The sequence below is a fragment of the Callospermophilus lateralis genome, chromosome X (assembly GCF_048772815.1).
Source record: "Callospermophilus lateralis isolate mCalLat2 chromosome X, mCalLat2.hap1, whole genome shotgun sequence".
Classification (NCBI taxonomy): domain Eukaryota; kingdom Metazoa; phylum Chordata; class Mammalia; order Rodentia; family Sciuridae; genus Callospermophilus; species Callospermophilus lateralis.
The window spans coordinates 87,726,805-87,743,304 of NC_135325.1; the positions used below are offsets into that span (position 1 = coordinate 87,726,805).

A 16,500-nucleotide genomic window follows, 5' to 3' on the forward strand; every position below is an offset into this window, starting at 1 on the left:
AAATGGTAGGCTTTGATGAAGAATTATATTACGTGTATATGGAGAATTATGTGTTACTTGGAGATTTATTGACATTTCAGAAACAGGATGGAAACATAATTGCCAAGAATTTAGTGATTGTGATTTTCTTCAACAGGTCTAATGTAAGTCTCATCCATTATTGGCAACAGTGAAAACTGGTACAGCTTTTTGGGTGGACAATTTAGCAATAGCTATAAAATTTTAAACCTACAAACCCTTTACTGCACAGTTTCTACTTCTCTTCCTGAGAAATGGTTGCATATATGCACAAAGGGACAGAGAGAAGAATGTTCATTCCACATTTGTTTTTATAATAGTATATAATTAGAAATACACTAAATATCAATAAGGGATGGGCTACATTTATGTTACATCCTTGAATATTCTGCATTGCTTAAAACTGGCTGGGGTTGTGGCTCAGTGGTAGAGTGCTTTCCTAGCATGTGTGAAACACTGGGTTCGATCCTCAGCACCACATATAAATAAGTAAGATAAAGGTCCATCAATAACTAAAAGAATATTTAAAAATAATTAAAATGAATAAGATAGATCTGTATGTACTGACAGAACTCTACAACAAGGTGTAAGTGAAAAATAGTAATTTGCAGAATTAAGTGGTAGCATACATATTTAAAAAAAACAAACAAAAATATCATTTGCAATGTATGTAAATATATATAAAATTAATTACAAGTCCATTCACCAAATTGTTAGCAATAGCTAAATTTGGTGGGGGATATGAAGAAAAATGGTTGGGTAAATGTCAGTATTTTCTCATATATACTTATGCCATTTGATTTTGTGTTAATTTAATGTCATTTTGCAATTAAAAATAGACAATAAAAAAAGAAAATGAAAGCTGAATATCACTGATCTCTGTTCTTGCCTGGCAGCCTTTACATGACATTCAAATGGGATCTATCAGGACTCTATCATATGGGTTTAACCATTCTGCATAGAAATATATCCATATTCTACTTCATTCATTTCAGAACCATTTATGCTGAGAGTACTTTAAAGTATCTGGCTCTGTTTTTCAGCCTAACATCCCTTTGCATTTGAATGCTTCACATCTTGTGCTCTAAAAAAGTCTGCACTTTCCAGTACTTCCAAGTATAGTCTACAATCAAAAGATATCCCTCAGGTTTCCTAAAGCTTGGTTTCATTCATCACTGGCCTGAGAACACTGTCATTTAAAGGACTCTCCCTTAAGCCACTTGGTTTTGCTTATAGAGTGAGTAAAAAGAATACTAGAATAGGTATTAGGAGATTTGGATTCTATTATCAGTTCTGCCATTTCATAGTTAACTGATAAATATTTATTTAGTACCTACTATGTGTCTCAGACACTACATAGTAAATCGTAGCTCATTTAGTTTTTCTTAGCCTCTTTAAAAGAAGAATAATCACCCTATCTTAAAGAGAATGGAAGTGAGGTAATGTCTTCCCCTTCCATGCCCCCTTGAAAAGGTTTAGGCCATGATACAGAAATAAAGACTGTGATCAATATGCAGAAAGCTTGACAAGTAATTGATTATCCAGATCAACCCCACAAAATGCACATACACCCAATTTGCCTATCATTTCATTTAGTTCATGGATTCCAAAGAAGCCCATCTATGGAACCTTCCATGAACCTTCTTGGCAGTCAGCAGCCCTTGGAACTGAAAATGGAGGTGCTGGCTTATGGAATCAACAGTTTTTGGCTTTCTGGTAGCACTGAGTTCCCAGCCCATACCTATGGTAAGCAAAGGCTGAGTCACCTTTTGGAAGGTAAAAGCTAGAAGGTGACACTAAGTAGCACCAAAGATTCTGGGAATGAGCACTTTCCCACATCCACAGAGAAAAGAGAAGTGGTATACATATAAATTATATATATAATTTATATACATATCTTTAACTTCCTATTTGTCATCAAGTATTCTTCTGCCATATATATAAAGAAATGGTATACATATAAATTATATATACATATATAAATATACATATATATATACATGTATGATTTATATATAATTTATATGTATACCATTTCTTTATATATATGGTAGAAGAGTACTTGATGACAAATAGGAAGTTAAAAAAATAGTTGGTCCTCAAATTAAGGAGTGGGGCAGGTAAATATCGGCTGTATCAGTACCTTGTAACAAGTATAAACAAGAGGACTGTGAAAAGACAGGAAGGAAGGTAAAAGAATGGAATGAGCACAGTGATCTGAGGAAAATCAAATAGCTCAAAACTTTTAATCTATAAGGGAAATCCAAGATTTCATCAGTCTTTTAATTAACCTTGATGAGATCCAGCAGGAGTTTCACAACCTCATTTGTCAGTATGTCTTCTAAGCTCTTTTGGGAACAGAATTCACTAATAATGGCAAACATTCCCAAATCATGGAAGAAGCCCAATAAAGGGTTAATGTTCTCATGATGCAGAAACAGGAGGGAAAGAGAGGAGTCACAGCTGTCTTGTCTCATTTGGGGAACAGAATTATGGGCACATAACATTCTCTTCATCATCCTGGTTGGTGGCTGTGGTAAGCAGAATTTTCACCCCATGAACTCTAACCCCTAGCCCTATTATGTGATTGTGTTATGCCTTCTGGGCATAAAGTAGATTAACAGAGTGAAACTAACTGAATCATAATGAGCCCTTAAAAGGAGAAGAAGGGCTGGGGTTGTGGCTCAGTGGTAGAGCACCTGCCTTGTACATGTTAGGCCCTGGGTTCAAACGTCAGCACCACATAAAAATAAATAAATAAAGATATTGTGTCCATCTACAACTGAAAAAAAAAGAAAGATATTTTTAAAAGGAAAAGGAGAAAGACCAAAGGAGCCAGAGGGATTCAACCTATTGGTACTCAGTCTGCCAATATTGACTTTAAGATAGAGAAAGGAGGCTATGAGCAAAGGAATTTGTACAGCCTCTACAAGATGGGAACAGGACTCAGCTGATGGCTAGTGAGAAAATGGGAACCTCAGTTCCAAAACTCTATTGAACTAAATTCTGCTGACAAGCTAACAAGCCTGGAGATGGGTTTTCCTTTCAAGCATCTAGATAAGAACCCAGTGTAATTGACCCCTCAACATCAAACTTGTAAGATGCTGAGCAGAACACCCAGCTGAGTCTGGCTACACTTCTGATCTACACAACTATGAGATAATAAATTGATGTTTTAAGCCACTAAGTTTGTGTTAACTTGTTACAGCAGCAATAGAAAATGAATGCAATAGACAAAGAGGGAAATTTCAGGCAGGAATTTCATTCAGCATACTTACTAGCAAATGCTGGAGCTGGGCCTCTCATCATGATTCCTCTGGGACTCTTTGAAATGGAGCTCGTGGATCCAAGAAAACTAAAGAGAGATAGTGCAGTAAAAAGTATAATACGTTGTCTTTCTACGAATACTTATCTACTCAGCACCTATTAAAATAATTTCCCTACATAAACATAAGTTTAGACCTTACAAAATTGTATCAGAAAAAAAATCCCTCTAGAATTCTGTCTACATTTTCCCTTCATATTCATTTTTCCCCACTAATATAAGAAACATTTAGTGTGTGCTCATCATGTTGAAGACACAGAAGGACATGCCAGACAAACAGAAATAAACAAAATGCAATCACTATCCTGAAAAAGCTGGCATTCAATGAGAGGTGACAGACAAATTATCTGACAATTGTATTTTACCATGAAATGTGTTCTGAAAGAAGAGGATATAGGATGCTGAGAGAGTTCAGATGTTCAATATCTAATTCAGCCTTGGGGGTCAGAGAAAGCTTCCCTGAGGAGGTAGAATCTTGACTAGACTGAAGGACAAGAAAAAAATTTACCATGTGAGAGTCACTTGATGGAGGGGTTAAGAGTGACAGCATGTTGTGTTGAAGAAACTGCAACAGGCCTAGCATGCCCACAAGAATGTGCAGAGGAGAGACCATGAAATAACTAGCTTCAGAAATGGATCTGAGCCACATCCCTTGAGACTTTGAGAACCATGCTATAAATTTTTTATATATTTATATATTGAAATTTATATTACAGGAACTCAGTGAGTGATTCTCATCTATTATTATTTCTATTAAAAGACATATGAGAAAGAGAAAAATAAACTCCATAATCATATTCAGATTTCTACTTGGATTCGTGGGTAGTTGGTGGTGCTATACATTAATACAAGGGATTCCAGGATAGTGTAGTAGTGGATGTTTGGTGCACCACCCATATCCCTTTTACTGTGCATTCCCCAGCTACTATGAGTTTTGGTTGAAAACTCAGTTATCCCACTCTCAGAAAAAAAAAAAAAAAAAAAAAAAACTGAGGGCCCAAACCAAAGGTAAGTCACTTTACCTTGGAGGTTAAGCCCACCCATAGATCTCAGGCAATGATTGGTTGTGGATAGTCCAAATGTCTAGTTATCTGGTTTCAAGGTGGGACTCATGATATAACGTGTGCTCCAGCATTTTCCCATGAGATCATACTGTCTGTAGTCTCCAGCTGAGATCAAATACTTATTTAGCTTTTACCTCTACCATATCCTGCTTTCCTCACTCTTTTCCTTTGAGAGCATTCTCTCAATAAGTAATCTGAACAAGAGTTTCCATCTTAAGCTCAGCTTTTACGTAATCCAACCTAAGACAGATAGAAAAGCAAATTTCATGGCATGGAACGCTATAGATTCAGTTTGGGACATTGAAAATGAGGTATCTGTCATAGCCTGTGAAATTGCTGATAATAAATAAACATAGACAAATTTAAAAAAAAGAAAATGAGGTACCTGTAAAATATCAAGATGGATCTATTTGAGACAGTTGTATATTCAGGGTTTGGAACTCAAGAAAGAGGTCTGATATGAATAAACAGACTTAGGAATTGTGAGAATATAAATGATATGTTAAATCAACGGGAATGAATGAAGTTATGCTAGGAAAGCATTTAGGAAAAAATAGAAAAGAAAAATGTATCAATATTTAAATGATAGAAAATTGAAAAGCAGCCTTCATAAAAACCAAGAAGGGAGGCCAAAGAAGTGGAGAAAAGCCTATTTACAGCAACATCATTAACACTACAGGACAACTTTCAGTAAAGTGAGATAAATGCCAGAAAGAATTTCAGAAAAGTGTGACAAATACCAGAGAGGTCAGGTAATTTGAAGAAATGTATTTAGTGAATTGGATCATTGGGAAATTATTAATTGCTGAAACTCACTATGCAAACATGTTTACACACACACACACACACACACACACACACTTCATACATGTATTGGCTCTCTGTATCCATGGGTTCTGCATCTGCATATTCAGTCAAGCACAGTTTAAAAATGTTATAAAAATCTTTTTCTTGCAATTATAACCTAAATAATAAAGTGTAACTACTATTTACATAGCATTTTTAGTATTTTATTTTTTAGTAATAGGTGAACACAATATCTTCATCTTATTTTTATGTGGTGCTGAGGATCGAACCCAGTGCCTCACGCATGCTAGGCGAGCGCTCTACCTCTGAGTCACAAGCCCAGTCCACATAGTATTTACATTGTATTAGGTATTATAAACAGTTTAGAGATAATATAATATATGTGGGAAGATGTGCATCGGTTGTATGAAAGATATCCCACTTTATATAAGGAATTTGAACATCCATGGATTTTGTTACCTGAGGGGGTGTCCTGGAATCACTCCCCCATAGACACTGAGAGACAACTGTGTGTGTGTATGTGTGTATACCATCATGCAAGTGTGCGTGTACACACACACACACACACACAGGCTTAGAATAGTAGTAGTGTGAGTAAACAGAAAAAAGCATATATATTTTAGAGTTCTAAATCACATTACCTATTGGTGTGGGGAGTAAAGGAAAGAATTAAATCAAATATTATTCTATTTTGAGCATTGAGAGGATAGTGGGTCATTTATTGAGATGGTGTGCACCTGGGGACTTAAAACATGGGCTTGTTTTTTCCAACAAGATGACCCAAGTCAAGGTTAAATTACCCCTGGTGGAAATGGCAGCTAAAGATCAACAAAACCGCCCACTAAACACTAAAGTCTGACACCTATGACAATTCTCTTAGTCTACTATAACCTAAATTAATTAGGCAGACATGGAAACTCAGCCTACAAGTTGAAAATTAGTCACCTTCTTCTGACTTCATTCTCTTTTGAACCAAGCAGCCAAAACTACTGGGTTCTGGACCTCCATCAGAAGAAAGAGTACAAAATGGTTATGTCAGAGACTGCTAGCTACTCAGAACACATCTGCTTCCCTTTCTTGTTGGGCAAAGATAATCCACATTAACCAGCCTCTCTTGGAGCTAAGGATAGCCATATGACTGAATTCTAAGCAATGGAATGTAAGAGGAGGTAATATGTGATATTTCTAGGCTAAGGCTTTTAAGCAGCAAATACATTCCCTTCCACTTCTATGGCTAAATGCAGATTTCGACGAGGCCCTAAGATGGTCATAGACTCAGTTCCTGAATCACCATATTGAAGGAGAGTCTCCTGCCAACCAAGAATACCATTGTGTTATTATTTGAGTGAGAATTAAGCTTCTATTGTGTTTAAGACATTAAGGAGGTGGAAGTATAACTCAGTGGTAGAGCATGTGCTTAGCATTCACAAAAAGCCCTGGGTTAGATACGCTGCACCACACACACAAAATATATATATATATATATATATATATATATTTGGGGAGTATGTTACAGCATCTGTCATTACACCATCAGCCCAAATTTGGAAAATTGCAGGCCTAGGTCCTTGCAAGATCTTTACAATCATCTTTCCTCAGCTATAACCATTAGAGAAAATCCTTCATAGGAAATAGGTAGATACTTCTATGCAAATATATCCCTACTAAGACTCTGGACAACCCTAGGATGCAGAAAATATTTGGAACACTTATTTGAGCAAGATAACCATTTATTGGGTAGACATGTAATTTACCACTTCCATAATACGTACCATCAATGTGGCCACCATCAATGTTCAAAAAATAAAATCCTGTCTCCCAGGATTTTTGTTAGCCTCAAAATTGACATAAAACCTTTAAGCATGCAAGCATTGACACCTGCTCCTGATTCAAACATGGGCCTAGATTATCTTTGAGATTCCTTCGCCCCATTAAAAATGTTCCTGGAAGTCGGGCATGGTGGCACACACCGGTAATCCCAGTAGCTTAAGAGGCTGAGGCAGGAGGATCACAAGTTTGAGGTCAACCTCAGAAATTTAGCAAGGCTATAAGCAACTTAGCAAGACCCTGTCTCAAAATGAAAATATGTAAAGTACTGGGGATGTAGTTCAGTGGTAAAGTAACTGTTTTAGTCAGCTTTTTTCACTGCTGTGACTAAAGGACCTAGACAGAACAAGTGTAGATAAGGAAAAGTTTATTTGGAGGCTTACAGTTTCAGAGGTCTCAATCCATAGACAACCCTACTCCATTCCTCAGGGCTCAAGGTGAGGCTGAACATCATAGCAAAAGAGGGTGAGAAAGGAAAGCAGCTCACATGATGATCAGGAAGCAGAGAGAGAAAAAAGAGAGTCTCCGCTTGCCAAATACAAATGTATACCCAAAGCCAGGCCCCCAATGTCCCACCTCCTCCAGCCACACCCCACCTGCCCACCACTCAATTAGTCCCATCAAGGGATTAATTTACTGATTGGGCTAAGATTCTCACACTCCAATCACTTCTCTTCTGAGCCTTCTTGCATTGTCTCACACATGAACTTTTGGGGGACACCTCACATCCAAAACATAACAACACTCTTGGGTTAAATCCCCAGTACATCATGGCAAATGGCAAATGGACATCATAACACCAGAAATGATTTCTGTTTGCCATTTTCCACAGCGGCTACAATGTCATCCTAGAGGTAGGTTTAGATAGTCTTAAGAAAATATTCTCAACCTCAGCACCCACCACAATTACATCAGCCATTGACACCTATTTTTGGCAGCAATATTTACTATCTCCATGAACTAATGGTTGTGTCTAGCACCTTATATTATCTTGTTTTGTGGTAGAAAACTATTGATCAAGACTTCTTATCCCTGTATCAATTCCATTGCCTACAACCCAGGAATCAGTGATCATTTAGAACATAATAACTAGGCACTAGTGGAAGACTTCTGCTGCTGTATTTCCCATGAACAATACTTTATTAATTTATTAAACATTTATTGACTATGTACTAGATGTCAGGCTGGATTTCTATTATGGCAGATTTTGTGAGTTTGGGGACTAGACTCCTTCTCTAAGATGGACTGAGGTCTCCTGTAATTTCCCAATATTTAGAAGACAAGGCTTTACTGGAGGAATGGTTGAGCTCTTTCTTAAGGTATCTACCAAATTTTGAAGTGCCATATGTTGAGAATAGAAACAAAAGAATGAAGACCAAAGTCTCTGAAGTGCAGTCCAAATATTCCAATATTTTGATTGAAACCTACATACTGTTAGAGGGATATCCCTGAGAGAGTCGAAGTAGAGGTGGAATGAAATTAACTAAAGCTGAAATGTAACTTCAATATTGCTCAATCTCTGATTAGATTAATGTGATTATCCCTTATCCTGCACACCTAACAGATGGAAAGAGAAAATTCTCACTGATAGAATATATTAATTTGACCCTCTACAGTTTTGTAGTATAAAATATCTACCATATAATAAAAATTAAAAATCATAGGCTGGAGTTGTGGCTCACTGGTAGAGCTCTCACCTGGCATGTGCGAGGCCCTGGGTTCGATCCTCAGCACCACATAAAAATAAATAAATAAATAAATAAAATAAAGATATTGTGTCCAACTACAACTAAAAAGAAAATATTTAAAAAACTAGATATTTGAAAAGGCAGAGACAGAGGAGGAAATGGAGCAATGTCTTTAAATTACTAATAAACCAAAAAACAGTAACATGTAGACTTTGTACAACCACAAGCCTGAGATCCCAATTAGAATAAGACATGATCCATGTTTCTATAAATATTTCACAATGTACTCTACAGTCATGTGTATCTAGAAAGAACAAATAAAAGATGAAAGCAAAAAATATTGGAAGACAGTGAGAAGTAGAGGTAAAGCTATACTTGAAACTAAAATGGGTAAAATGTGAGTTTTTCTTCAAAGAAAAAAAATAATTATTCAATCAACATAACAGAATCCAGACTAATAATGCTCAATAACAAACCAAAAACCTTTAGGTGTACAAAGAAACAAAAAAATGTGACCCAGAGTCAAGGGTAAAAAATGACCAGTAGATAGCAACTCTATGGAGACACAAATGTTGCAATCAGAAAAAAAAGATGTTCACACTGATATTATAAATACATTTGAGGACTTAATAGACAATTAAGTTTTCATATATGAAAAACAAATATACAGGCATGGAATATCAGCAGAGAAATATTTATTAATACATTAATGTATGTCTACTTAAAATCAGAGCTTCAAATTACATGAAGAAAAATTCACAGAATTAGATAATAGGGAAATTTTAAAATTAATTGATAAAAAGTATTAATAAAAAGCAGTAAGAATATAGAAGATTTGAATTACACTATCAACTGTCATGACCTAATTGATATTAATAGAACTCTACAACCAACAACTGTACAATATTCACTAATTCACGGTACATGTGGAATGTTGACTAAGATAGACAACATATTTAACTGTAAAAATTTATAAATTTTAAAGGATTGAATTTTCAGATGATATACTTTATTTGACTCATACTCACAAGAGCTAAATAAGGAATGCATTAAATGTGATATCTACAAGAGCACCAAATACCTGGTAATTAAGCAATATGTTTTACAATAATACATGGATCAAAAATGAAATAAAAATGAGAATCATAATTATTTCAAACTAAAGACAATAAAATACAACATTAGAATTTATGTTACACATCTACAACAGAGTTTAAAGAGAAATATGTAGGTTAAAAATAAAGAGTGATTAAAATAATATTCTCTGTTTCTAAAAACAGGAAAGGATGAAGAAATTAAACCAAATATAGGTAGAAAGAAGGAAATAATAACAATAAGAGCAGGAGTCATTCAAATAGAAAACAGGCAAAAAAAGAAATAAAGTGAAAACCTTTTACTTACAAAAACATAATACATTTGATAAATCTCTAATACGAGTGTTACAAAAAAAAAATATATATATATAAATTATCAATATCATGAATGAAAGGTGACGGCACTACTATAGACCTCAAATATTAGTGAAAAAAGGAATTTTTAAACAACTTAATGCTAATAAAAACAACATAAATTTATTGAACAACACAGTTTATTAAACCTGGAAAAATAGAAAATAATAATCCTAATAGCCTTATATTTGTCAAAGAAATTGAATTTGTTTTTTAAAACATCTCCACAAAGAAAATACTAGGGCCAGATTATTTTACTGATAAAATTTATTGTTATGATTTAGATATGAGAAACCCCCCAAAAACTCATGTGTAAGACAACAAAGGAAAATTCACAGGCAATATGATTGGATTATGAGGTCTTTAAGCTAATAATTGCATTAATCCACTGATGTGGATTAACTTGGTGATAACTGCAGGTGGGTATGGGGAGGTTGGAGGAATTGGGTCGCTAGGGGCATGACTTTGGGGTTTATATTTTGTCCCTGGTGAGCAGAGCTCTCTCTCTCCCTCTTCTTCCTGACTGTCACATCCTGAGCTGCTTTCCTCCATCATACCCTTCCACCATGATGTTCTGCCTCACTTCTGGCACAGAGCTATAGATTTGAGGGGTATATGGATGAAGACCTCTGGAACTCTGAGCCAAAATAAACTTATCCTCCTCTAATTGTTGTTGTCAGTTCTTTTGGTCCCAGTGGTTAAAATGTTGACTAAAATGCTTATGAAAATTTTAATAATACAAATTTTCTACCAATTCTTTCAGAAAATAAAGACACCCAAACTGTTTTATGAAGCCAAATACAACCCTGATACGTAAAACTGATGAACATTAAAAGAAAATTATAGATCATTCTCTTCATAAACATAGATGCAAAAATCCTTAAAAAATGTTAGCAAATATTATCCAGCAATATATAAAAATTATAATAAAAAGGATATCATGAACAAGTAAATTTTATCCCAGAGATTTTAAGTAACGTTTTTTAATGTTTCTTTTTTAAAAAAGGCGATGTACTATATTAACAGAAAAAAGGCATAAAACCATGAAATTGTTGCAACAAGTAGCAAAAAAAAGAGTCTTGAAAAAATACAAAAATTATTTAACATAAAAATGAATCATAGAAAAGTAGGAATATAAGGAAATGATATGTATAAAAAATCTTCAGGTAACATTAGATCTCAGAGTAAAATTCTGGATCATTTTCTTCTTCAGTCTAAACATGGCAAATATGTCACCACTTCTATCAACACTATGTAACATGCATCAAAACATTCATGAAAAAATTTGAAGAAAACTGAAGTAAATGTAAATATATACCACATTAATAGACTGGAAAATTCAATATTGTTCCGATGTTTATTTTACTTAGATTTATTTGTTAATTAATTGAAATCCTCATCGAAAATCCAGAAGTCTTTATTGGAGTCATGGGTAAGTTGATTCTAAAATTTATTGATAAATTTTATCAAAGACTTTTTAAGATAGATAAATAGATAGAATTGTAATATTTATTTTTTAGTTCTCGGCGGACACAACATCTTGTATGTGGTGCTGAGGATCGAACCCGGGCCGCACGCATGCCAGGCGAGGGTTCTACCACTTGAGCCACATCCCCAGCCCCAAAGACTTTTTTAAAAGTCTTTGATAATGGGGCTAGGGTTGTGGCTCAGAGATGGGGAAAAAGAAGAAACATTATTTGTGCAATGAATTCATGGTTTCATTAAGTATGGCATCGCAACCATTCAAGCCTGGCCTGGGACTGGGATTTGACGGGATGCCCAGAAGCCTCTGCTATAAAAAGAAAGCCAGAATCCTCATACATACCTGTTGTTTTTCCTAAGGGATGGTCCTGTTTCAATTTCACATTTCCCCATTTCTGTTTCCACCCTCTTAGGAACCTCACCCCATGCCAGGCTTCTGTAAGCTAGCATTTTTTTTTCTCTATGGAAATGTTTATTTTCATGGAATTAGAAGTAATCATGTCTGTGTTCATTAAAACATTATTGATAATAGAGAAAAACCTGGAAATAACATAAATCTTACAATAAGGGCTAATTTAGATAGATGGTAGCAGATCTAATAGTCTGAAATACTGTGGGAAAATGAAATGCTATTATAGAAAAATCACACATGGTGTGGGAAAAATTCATAAGTGAGAAAGATAAGCAATGCAACAAGTTTCTGTGTATGTGTGTGTGTGTGTGTGTGTGTGTGTGTGAGTGTGTCTGTACAAGTGCACACACATGCATGTGGGAGACACGCATGCACACTATTGGAGAGTTTTTTCTTGGTGCTCTTCTAGATTTCTGCATTGGATGCAATGTGTGTTAAGGAAGAGCCGTGAGGGGCACCTTGTGGAGAATCTGAGAGCACAGACCAGGGGCCTGCAGCAAGGTTTCCTTCAGGTAATGAAATAATGAAATTGATTTTTGTTTGTTTGTTTGTTTAGGTACTGAACCCAAGGGCACTTTAGCACTGAGCTACATCCTCAGCCCTTATTATTATTCTTTTAAATGTTGAGACAAGGGTCTTGCTAAGTTGCTGGGACTGGTCTCAAACTTGCAATCCTCCTGCCTCAGCTTCCCCCAAAGTGCTGGGATTACAGATGTGTGCCACCACTCCCAGCCAGACAGTAAATTTGGAAAAAGGCACAGAGTATTAAAAATGAACTCCAGGGGCTGGAGTTGTGGCTCAGTGGTAGAGTGCTTGCCTAGCATATGCGAGGCACTGAGTTTGATTCCCACACCACATACAAATAAATAAAATAAAGGTCCATCAAAAACTAAAAACTAAAAAAAAAAATCTTTGATAAAATTTTTAAAAAGACTTTCAATATCCAAAACAAAACTGAAAAAGAACAAGTTGGAGGGGTTTACACTGCTTGACTTTAGGACTGACTCTCTAGATCTATGGTAATCATGAAGATGTGGTATTGGCATTAGGGTATACTGATGAGTGAATGAACCAGAATAGGGAATTCAAAAATACCTGCCCACATATATAGTCAGTAAATTTTTCATCAAGTTGCAAAGTTAATTCAACAGAGAAAAGAAAACTATTTGTTGAACAATTGTTACTAGAACACTGAATATCTATGGAAAAAATGAATCTTCATCATTGTCTCAGTCTATACATAAAATCTAATTCAAAATGGATCATAAAAGTAAATCCAGATTCTTGGAATAGGCAAGAATTTGGGGAGAACAGTCTACTAAAAAGAAAGAAAGACAGCGTGAGACAAAGGAGTGAGAGAGAAATGAAGAAAGAAGGAGGGAAGAAAATAATTGATGAATTTGGCAACCTGTCTTTATTGAACCTGAAAATTTTACTGATAAAAAGACATCATTAAGAAAATTTATAGAAACAAATCAGAATGTTGGTTACCAAAGTCTGGGAAGAAGGGGAAAAGGTGATTTTTTTTGCTTAATTGATATAGCATTTCAGATTTGCAAGATAAAATGATTTAGAGCTCTATTTCATAATAATATTAATACATTTAACACTACTGAACTGTACAACTATAATGGTTAAGTTTATGTTTTCTTACTACATTAAAAATATTTATGTTGGCATTATTCCTAATGCTGAAAAACTTAAAACAAATGTTCATCAAAAGGAAATGGTAAATAAATTGCAAAATATTCATAAAATAAAGTGCCAGTAGACAATTTTAAGATGTATTACTGATACATGAAAAATCATGGATTAATTTTAAAATGCACCTCTGTTGAGAGAAATAAACAAGGCACAAAAATACTGACTCATTCTATCTATATGAAATCCAAGAATGGAAAAAAAATATAGCCGGGCATGATGGCACACTCCTACAGAAGGATCGTGAATTCAAAGTCAGCCTCAAAAGCAAAGTGCTAAGCAACTCAGTGAGATCCTGCCTTTAGATAAAATACAAAATAGGGATGGGGGTTGGCTCAGTGTTCAAGTCCCCCTGAGTTCAATCCCCTGTACCAAACAAACAAAAATATATTAATTGATGATGATATAAATGAGAACTGTGGTTGCCTCTGGAATGGGAGAATCACTGAAAAGTGGGGGAAGGAAAGTTTTAGGGTAATGGACATAATATATATTATGCAGATCTATGCAATTATCAAAATTCACTGAATGAAATGCCTAAGATGTGTAAATTTTATTTCATGTAATTATATCAATAAAGACATTTTATTACCCTATATGCATATATGATTACATGACCAGTGTGATTCTACATCACCTGCCAAAAGAAAAAAGAGAAGTTATACTCACTTATGTATAATGTGTCAAAATGATATTCTATTGTCATGTATAACTAATTATAACAAATTTTTAAAAAGACAACGTGACATCATTCTATGTGAAATAAACTAGTCACAAAATCGCAAACAGGTCACTTGCCCATTCATTGATTGGGTTATTTATTCATTTTTGGTGCTTGGCTTTTTGAGTTCTTTATATACCCTAGAGATTAGTGCTCTGTCTGATGTATGAGGGGTAAAAATTTGCTCCCATGATGTAGGCTCTCTGTTCACCTCACAGATTGTTTCTTTTGCTGAGAAGAAACTTTTTAGTTTGATTCTTGGTTTTAATTCTTGTGCTATAGGAGTCTTATTAAGGAGGTTGGGGCCTAATCCAACATGATGAAGATTAGGGCCTACTTTTTCTTCTTTTAGATGCAGAGTCTCTGGTATAAGTGGGGTGACTCTAAATGGGGTAGAGAGGAAAAGCATGAGAAGAAGACTACCACTAAATAGGGAAGAGAGGTGGGAGGGAATGGGAGGGAGAAGGGGAATTGCACAGAAGATGAAAGGAGACCCTCATCGTTATACAAAATACATGTATGATGATGTGAGGGAAAAATGTGTCACATTAGATTGGGTAGAGAGAGGTGATGGGAGGGGAGGGGAAGGGAAGGGGGCATAGGAAGGGCAGCAGAATAAAATAGACACTAGTATTGCTGTATGTATAAACATGGCTGTATAACCAGTGTGATTCTGCAACCTGTACACTTGGAAAAATGAGAAATTATACCCCATTTGATTCAAATGTATGATGTGTCATGATCATAGTATTATCATGAGCAACTAATAAAAAAAGTTAAAATAAATGAAAAAAATGTTAAAAAAAAGTAAAGACAGGCTGAGAATACAGTTCAATTATTAGAGTGATTGCCTAGCATGAAGTCCTAGGTTCAATACCCAGTATTGAAAAAAAGAAAAAGACCAACAATATCAAATATTGCCAATAATTTAAAGCACAGGAAGCTCTCCTAACTTACATTCAGGAAAGTAAAAGAGAGAAAAATTTTGATGGTGTTTTAAAGTTAAATACATATTATCCCTTAGCCTAGAATTTCTACTTCTAGTAACTTATCCAAAAGAAATTTAAATATGTATTCTTAAACCATTTGTATAAAAATATCCACATCACCTTTATTTCCAAAAGCCAAACTTGGAATCAGCCCAAATGCCCATCAGAGGGAAAGTGAATAATTAAATTGTGCTATATTCATTCAGTGGAATACAACTCAATGAAAAGGAACAACATATACATGTAATTATATGGATGGATACCATAGTCTTTATGTTGTATGATTCCACTTACATGAGATTTTAGAACAAGCAAAATTTATTTAAGGTAAACAAACAGAAAAACAGAAGTTGCCTGTGGTTGGGGGAGGCACAAATTTACTAAGGTATACACTTTTCTGGAAAGACGAACTTGTTTTATATCAGGAGTCAGCCATGTTTGTCTGTAAAGGTACAAACAGTTAATATTTTAGGCGTTGCAGGTCATACGTGGTTTCTGTTACAAAATCTTTCTTTTTTTTAATAATGTAAAATATACCATGGGCCACAGTTTTCTAATCTCTATTCTATATCAGGAGAGAAATCTAGATTATATTGTTGTGCTTCTTTACCATAATGTTAGAGAAATGATATGGGCATTTCAACAAAGTAATAATAATAATAAATGAATTAGGAATGGGTAGAGGTATAAATGAAATAATAATGATAGAATGTTGATAATTGTTCAAGGTTGGTTGTGGGCACATAGATATTGTTGTATCATTCTCTTTATTTTCTGTATATTTTTATTTTAAATAATAAAAAGCTTTAAAAGCATGATTGAAAGAGCCCTTAATGAGAATTTTGTAGTTACAAGTGACTATATTATAAAATAAAGAAGTTTAATGTCAAAACTTCCAATTAAAAAAAAAACAGAAAAAGAGCAACAAATTAAACACAAAAAAGTAGAAAGGAGGAAATAATAAGAATACAACTCAATCAAACAGGAATTAGGGATACAACAAAGAAAAATCACCAAA

The 16,500-nt window shown here is 34.7% G+C and overlaps 1 protein-coding gene across 1 annotated transcript in view; it reads right to left on the reverse strand.

Moving 5' to 3' along the window:
* Gucy2f (guanylate cyclase 2F, retinal) overlaps positions 1-16,500 on the reverse strand; it is a 110,950-nt gene that overhangs the window by 27,501 nt on the left and 66,949 nt on the right. Inside the window, 1 exon segment of the mRNA XM_077106479.1 lies at positions 2,310-2,481. Within this exon segment, the coding sequence (XP_076962594.1) occupies positions 2,310-2,481 (172 nt within the window).